Source organism: Sus scrofa, chromosome 2, assembly GCF_054392235.1.
Source record: "Sus scrofa isolate SSC_HxYL_T2T_F1_AM1 chromosome 2, Sscrofa_HxYL_maternal_Yorkshire_Landrace_v2.0, whole genome shotgun sequence".
Lineage (NCBI taxonomy): Eukaryota > Metazoa > Chordata > Mammalia > Artiodactyla > Suidae > Sus > Sus scrofa.
In genome coordinates, this window is record NC_139384.1 from 137,034,533 (window position 1) to 137,042,657 (window position 8,125).

Sequence of the window (8,125 nt, forward strand, 5' to 3'; positions counted from 1 at the left end):
ATACGGGGTTTTCTGTGCTAGGTACTCTTTAGAGGTTGAATTAATAAATGAATACAGGAGTTCCCATTGTGGCACAGTGGAAATGAATCTGACTAGTATCCACGAGGATGCAGGTTTGATTCCTGGCCTCGCTCAATGGGTAGGGGATCCGGCGTTGCCATGAACTGTGGTGTAGGCTGCAGATGTAGCTCAGATCTAGCGTTGCTGTGGCTGTGGTGTAGGCCCACAGCTATAGTTCCGATTTGACCCCTACGCTGGGAACTTGCATATGCCTTGGGTGCAGGCTTAAAAGCAAAACAAACAAGCAAACAAAACATTAATTTGTGTCTCAAAGTATTGGAGCATTTAATTTTTTATACAATAAGCGTATTTACTTACATCCTAGATGGAGTTAGGTGCAGACTGAACTTTAGAAATGAAACTTCTGAACCATGCGATTGGTTGGTTCCCCTGTTCAAGTTAGCTGTTCATATTTTACCTGCTCTGATTACTAAAATGTGGTACAACATCACATATACACCTCTGAATTTCCTATGCATCGCCTGTAAAAATGGAGCTGATTTTTCAAGTTTGACAGGGTGGCTTTTGTCAGAGATTTGCCCTTTTACGTGAAGACGACAGGCCCCCATCTTCCTGCACTCTCGAAGCTCCTGTAATAGAACAGGCATACTCAAGACAACTTGGACTAAACGCCCGCTGTAAACCACAATGGAAAAACTGCAGCAAAGTATTCCCAGTAGAAATCTTGGAATTCCTTCAAGTATATTGAGATTTTGTTAGAAATTGAATTGCCAGTGTAATCCATCTTCCTTGTGAGAAAACATTCAGATAAAGAGCTGGGGCCCAGCAGCATTAACCATTAGAACATCCCTTAAATCAATAAGCTACAAATCTGGCCGCGCATTCCTGCAGCGCCTGCTGGTACGCTAAAGTGGCTGGAGGCCGAGCAGCATGACGGATGGCACATCCGAAACCAGGGCAAACTGCACAGTGATGCAGATTTCTAAGTTCTGCCCAGGCCTTACCCTGTTACCTTCTGTAAAATGCATGGGTATTTATTGTGCACATAAGAAAAACAGTGTTCCTTTTGTTTTTCAGATTTTCCGAATGTGGTTATTGAAGGCGTTCTCCATGGGATATTTTACCCTCACCTCCAGCCCAGGTAGAAATCCTCCACAGCTAAAGGAAGCTGAAGCAAGTTTCGAAGTCATAGTCAAGGAAATCGATACCTACCAAATTAACCTAAACTCAATGACATAACAGCTCTCACTAGTGGTAAAATTCACAGACCCAGCTTAATTCAGGGCAGGGACATTTCCATTAGAATGGTGCTTTTAAAAATAGAACTGAACCAGGGGTTGCTGAGGTTAAGGTCAAGTGTTTAAGAAGTAGAACGTGGCTGCCAATTTAGAAACGCAGGAAAAAAAGGCTAAAGGCGATCGCTGGGAACTCCGAGTGGAGCAGAACCGTTACTCTCAGCTTCGGGCACACCGTTTGCTAATTGAAAACCTTATCCTGAATCAGCAGGAGACTGATCAACTTTGGTGGCTTTCTCGTTCTGATTGTATGACACACTAATCTTTTCATCAGGAGATTTTTCTCAGCCAGTGATAGATACATTCTGAAGTGCTGGCACCAAGAGAGCATCACAGAAACACTGTACTAAATGTGAACAGGGAACTAAACTGGAGCTGAAATTATACTGACAATAGTAGGGCATTTTAAAAATCATGGCATTTTAATTTGCATTACAGTGAAGTTGTGACACCTCTGGGGAGGTGGGGGGTTAGCTTCTAACGTCAGCACATAAGATAAAATGGGGTATCCAGATGGTCCTTGAAAGCCCTTTAGGATGGCGCCATATTGGGAATATCCATCACAGCCAGTTTTTTCCTCAAGTGTTTGAAGAGATACAACTCTTGATTCAGTTAAAACCAGTTTTGAAGGTGATGGTATTTGTTTAGGGGCTGTTTTGTATTAAAAACATAGCTTTAAACACTAGAATTAGACGTAACCTGCCAGATGCCCTCTAAGAGACGAATGTGAACTGACAGTGACTGAAGGAGCCCCAGACTGACAACACCCATCTCAGCTTACTCGAGGGCATCTGGTCCTTCAATAGGTGGTTTTATTGCCAGGTTAATTGTTATTTTCCTTACTCCTTATCATCTCCTTTTCACTGACCTCATATATTGAAATAATGTAAATTAAATGTGTTTATGATGTAACCCCACTGTACGTCTTAGAGGCATTCATATTTTGAGTGGTAAAAGATAAAAACATATATGCAGCCTATATGTATGTGCTGTATTTGGGCATTTCCTTGAAAATGAATTAACAGCTAGCCTATTTATGGTCATTAGCTTAATAAGCTTCTGTGTGGGAGAAAAATATTTAGATTCAAAACTAATAACTAAATCATGGTTTTTGATTAGGATCTAAATAAACAGGTTTAAAGCTTGCTGCAAACTCTTAGATATTTGTGAATAGATGTGTTACTACATGCTAGAAACAAGCAAGAACTAAATAATCAAGTGACATCAATCAGAAATGACTGAATAGTCAAGTATTGGAGATATTTTAAAAATGTTTTTGTTATTAGCTGTTTTGAGTTAAATAAAATGAAAAACGTACTGGAATGCGTCTTCTGCTGCTAGAATTTTATTGGAAACACAAATTGTATCTTGTGTCTTTACACACACACACATACACACAAAACCTTCTCCAGTATTCATATATACCCTATTTCTAATCTGACAAAATAAGTGTTAAATTACCTAATCCATTAAGCCAGCAGGTACTCATGAGGTAGTTGATGATTTATCAAGATAGGATTTAAAAAAATAATCAAGAACAAACATCTTTGGTGGCATACAACTCAAGAGATCTTTTTTGAGAATTAAATTTTTAGTGACTTGCATTTTAAATTCTTATTTAAATTTTTAATACGTCACCTTATATTTCATTTCAATTCCATTGTAGAAAATAGAAACCACAGGAGATATTTTAAGCAGAATAGAATAATAAGAAACAGTGCTTACCGAATCGTAAGAACAGTGGTTCTTCTGGAAGGACGAAGGGAATGAACTTGAGGTTTTTAGGCACGACTTCCAGAATCCTCTAGCAATTTCCAGTACCCACCTGTCAGGGGACCTGCAACCTCTGCCTTAAGCAGGAATTCAGGGAGCCAGAAGGCTGCTACTGAAGGTATTGAGGTCAAAAACAGCAACAGAGCTTTGATCCAGGGATCAGCAAGCAGGAGCAGGAAGTGACTCTTAACCACCAGAACTGCCTCATGGCAGCATCCAGGAAGCTGGTGACTGGGCACTGGAACAGTGTGAGCTGTTACCACCTACACTGCAGTTGCCTCTCAACACCCATGACCTTGCTTGTCAGAAACTCCAGCCCAAAGCAGCAGGAAGATGACATTCGCTCATTTCCATCTTCTACTCTGCATCTTGTGAAAGAACATGTGGTTGGCAAAACGTTACCTTTGATCGCCAGCTTCCCGGGAGTCTGGGAAGGAGTTGGAACTTTCTGGTCTCAGCAGCTTAGAAATGCACATTGGAAAGATGATGGGATGTATTTCCATAGTCAGAAATTTAATAAAAACATACAAAAGGATATATAGAAAGAAAAATTTTCTTCCATCCTGTCTCTAATGTCCTAGCTCCCCTCCCAGAGAGGATCGCTCTGCCTAGTTTACGTGTACACTTCCTGAGATGTTTCATCTCCATGCAAGCAAATGTACATTTAGTGTACCTCTATTCCATGAGTAGAGGGAAGAAAACAGAATAAAGAAATCCTCGTACCACTTAAGCCAGGATATGGGGACAGCCTTCACACTCCCTTGGCCCCCAATTCTTGGATTTGATGGTCTGCCTTGGCCTTATCTTGGAATGTCCCCCAGTTTCTATTTTATGCAAAACCTTTCTCAGGCCTCATCTCCATCACCTGGCCATGGCAGCTATGATGTCCTTTCTCCTGGCTCCAAATCCCATTTTACTTTTTTTTTTTAGGGCCTCACCCATGGCATGTGGAAATTCCTAGTCCAGGGTTGAATTGGCACTACAGCTGCCAGCCACAGCCACAGCCACGTGGGATCCAAGCTGAGTCTGTGACCTATACCACAGCTCACAGCAACGCCGGATCCCTAATCCACTGATCGAGGCCAGGGATCGAACCTGCATCCTCGTGGATCCTAGTTGGGTTTGTTAACGGCTGAGCCTTGAAGGAAACTCCGAAAAGTATAGAAATCTCATGATCACAGTTGAGGAACAACAAATGGCTTTCATGTCAACATCAATCAGTTGATAATGGCTGCCTAAAGTTCTCTGGTTAGGATTCTGAAACACCCATTAAAGTGGATTCTATCCAAAAAAAAAAAAAAAAAAAAAAAAAAAAGGCAGAAAAGAACAAGTACTGGTGGGTATATGGAGACCTTGAAACCCTTATCCTTTGCTCGTAGGGAGTGTGAAATGGTACTGCCTCTGTGGAAAATGGGATGGCAGTTCTTACCAAACATAAAATTACCATATGATCTAGCAATTCCACTTGTGGATGTATACCCAAAAGAAGTGAAAGGGTGGACTGAAAACAGTTACTTCTCCACCCAAGGTCATGACAGCATTATTCACAATAACCAGAATGTGGAAGCAGGTCAAGTGTCCATTGATGGATGAAGCGATCAAATGTGGTCTATACATACAGCGGATTATTCAGCCCCTTAAAAAGAAGGAAATTCTGGCACCTGCTACACCAGGGATAAATCTTGAAGACATTCTGCTAAGTGAAATAAGCCAGTCACAAAAGGACAACTACTGTATAATTCTGCTTTTTTGAGGTACCTAACATAGACTCACAGGAACAGAGACTAGAGTAGTGGTTGCCAGGAGCTGGGGGAGGTGGAAGGTGGAGAAACAGAGCAATTCATGTTTAATGGGCTTCAGCTGGGGAAGATGAGAAAGTTCTGAAGATGGATGGTGGTGGTGGTTGTACAACAGCGTGAGTGTATTTAATGCTCCTGGATGATACATGTAAAAAAAATTAAAATGATACAGTTAATGTGATGTATATTTTACCCCAATTTTTTTTAAGATTTTTTTTAAAGGATTTTGAGTGTATATGGACTCAGTGAGTTTAGAGTTTTGCAACCAATTTGTGATCATTGTCAAGGGTGCAGGAGGAGATTGGGCACACATACCAGTACTATTCCATCCCTGGCAAACTCTGAGATTCTGAAACAATAGTTCTCAACCTGACACGTGCATCAGAATCACTTCAAACTCTGCATCAGTACGTCTGGGTCAGGGCCTATCCTTGGGTACTTAGAAAAACTGTCCAGTTGATTTGGATGCACACTTAGGTTAGGAATCACTGTTTGAGGGATGTGAAAATGTGAGATGGTTTATGAACTCCTCTTTGGTGATGACTGACTTTCCTACCTTCTGCAGAATCTACGATGGAAAGAAGAGCGGTTTAACTCTCAGGACTGCATGTGGTCACAGGGAGGAAGGACTTGTCCTAGTCCATTCTGGCCGCTATCACAGAAATACCATAGACCAGGGGGCTTATAAACAGCAAATGTTTATTTCTCACAGTTCTGGAGTCTGGTAAGTGCAAGATCAGGGCACTGGCACATTTGGTGTCTGGTAAAGGGCCCTTTTCACTGTGTCCTCACAGGGTGGAAAAGGGAGCAGGGGTCTCCAGGGGGTCTCTCTTTCCTAAAGGCAGTAATCCCTGATCATCTCCCAAAGCCCCCACCTCCAAACACCATCACATAAGAGAGTTTCATCATATGAATTGGGAGGTGGGGTGCAGAGTCTGTAATAGGACTCTTTGAAGAAGCATCTTTTGAAGAAGGATGACAGACAAGTTTGAATAGTGGTCTAAATCGACACCCTTTATGAATATATATTCATGTATTCATCCAGTGAATAAATGAAGTGGCATGCGTGTGAGTCTTCTCACTGGATTAAGGGATGAGTTAACGGACAGAATCCTTGTTTTCTGGAATTTTGGGCCATTTACTAGAGAGTGTCTTTCCCCTGGAAGTAGAGTTGAGTGATTAAGGCCATCTTCTCCAGTGTCTCTACTCAGCCTTATTTTATTTTATTTTTTTGGTCTTTTTGCCTTTTCTAGGGCCGCTCCTGCAGCATATGGAGGTTCCCAGGCTAGGGGTCAAATTGGAGCTGCAGCCACCACCCTACGCCAGAGCCACAGCAACACGGGATCCAAGCCACGTCTGCAACCTACACCACAGCTCATGACAACGCCGGATCCTTAACCCACTGTTCAATCCAGGGATCGAACCTGCAACCTCATGGTTCCTAGTCAGGTTCGTTAACCACTGCGCCATGACGGGAACTTCTCCACTCAGCTTTAAAGCAGTCATTTTCCTATTGGCTTTGTTCTGGTTTTCATCCTTGATGATCACGATAGATTTTGAACTCAGCAGCAGAAACCCAGGGAAGGAGCCGACACTCAAAACTGAAAATTCTGCAACATGGATGTTTTCCGTCCTTGCAGATGCAGAGCGACAGTCTGGATTCGGTGAGGGTGAAGATGTGTTTCTTTTTGAGTGAGGGGGGAGGAGGGTACTTTGAAACGTTAAGCCATTGGAATACATGTAATTGACTAAAGAGAAACTCTGTTTTATATCCTCAGAGTATAACTGTAAATCTGACCTATAAGATGTGGCGCATTTTCTGTCTTTACCCTGACAGCAGCCATCATGCCATCAACAGCATCTCAGCTTTGCTACTCTCTTCACTTAGATATTTAAGCCTCTGGGTGCCACAGGTTGTGAGCCTAAGGCCTTGCACATTTCATCCCATTATAACTTGACAAAGCTCTTACCAAAAAAATTATGGAAGAAGAAACAGAAGATCAGAGAGATTAATAAGTAACTAACATGAGGGAGACTCATGGTGGTGCAACGGGAACGAATCCAACTAGTATCCATGAGGATGCGGGTTCAATTCCTGGCCTCACTCAATGGGTTAGGGATCTGGCATTGCTGTGAGCTGTAGTGTAGGTTACAGACTCAGCTCGGATCTGGTGTTGCTGTGGCTGTGGTATAGGCGGGCAGCTGTAGCTCCAATTCCACTCCTGGCCTGGGAACTTCCATATGCTGTGGGTGCAGCCCTAAAAAGAAAAAGAAAAAAGCAAAACAAAACCAACATGAGTAAACACTAATGTGAACTAAGTTCTGTCCACAGATTATCCCACATCATCATTCTGAGGTCTTGAGGTCTGTTGTCTTCTTACTGTGCGAAAAATGAAGGCTTGAGAGGCAAAAGAGCTTGACCAAGACCACTAGTTAATAAAGGGAATCAGGATTTGAGCCTTTTATCAAGATTCAGATTGATCCACTCCTCCCATTAGACCTGTTTGTATTTATGTGCATTTTTGAACCACACATGAATACGCAAGTCAGAAAGAGCTAACGCTGTGACAGTTGCTCATATTTCTACCCTCTGTTATAAATCAGAACGCTTTCCCATCTTCCTTGATTAAACCACGCTCTGTGCTGTCAGCCGCAGCCTCTGACAGGTGTCCCTGCTCCCGCTTTGGCTCTAGTCCACCCTCCACACAGGAGCCAGAGCCATCTTTTTCACATGTCCACCATTCAGGTCACTCTCTTGCTCAAAATTCTTCTGCAGCTTCCATTGCCAATTAAAATCCAAACTCCTGCCATCCTCTCCATCTCCCCCGCCCTCCTCTTCCCGGTACTCATCGCACTGGCGATTACTGCCCAGGACTTGCCAACCTTGGTTCTCGCTCAAGCCCTTTGGACCTGCTGGTCTCTGTCTGCAACACCCTTCTCGCCACTCTTCAGAAAACTGGTTCATTCGCACCTCTTAGGTCTCAACTGAGATGTCCCCTCCCCGAAGAACCCCTCCTCGGTCATCTGATCTTAGGCAGCCCCCCAGTTCTCACCCCGCCCCATCCTTCCAACACAGCATATTGCTACCTCCTTCATGGATGTTATCACCAGTTGTAATATCTTATTTGTTTAATATGTTTATCCCCCTGCAAAGAACCTGAGCTCCATGAAGATAAGGGCAGCATCTGACTTGTTTACCCCGTTTTTCAGTTAGGGGGTGGGGAGCAGATCCCGAAA

The 8,125-nt window shown here is 42.9% G+C and overlaps 1 protein-coding gene across 13 annotated transcripts in view; it reads left to right on the forward strand.

Annotated features, from left to right (window-relative positions):
• The window catches only part of SNX24 (sorting nexin 24), a 157,727-nt gene extending 155,088 nt beyond the window's left edge, over positions 1-2,639 (forward strand). For all 13 annotated transcript variants that reach the window (XR_014838643.1, XR_014838647.1, XR_014838646.1 and 10 more), the window contains one exon: positions 1,099-2,639. Coding sequence is in view for 5 of the 13 variants with exons in the window: in XM_005652943.4 (XP_005653000.1) it covers positions 1,099-1,166 (68 nt within the window). In the remaining 8 variants the exon portion in view is untranslated. The remainder of the gene's footprint in view (positions 1-1,098) is intronic.
• The last annotated feature ends 5,486 nt before the right edge of the window (positions 2,640-8,125 follow it).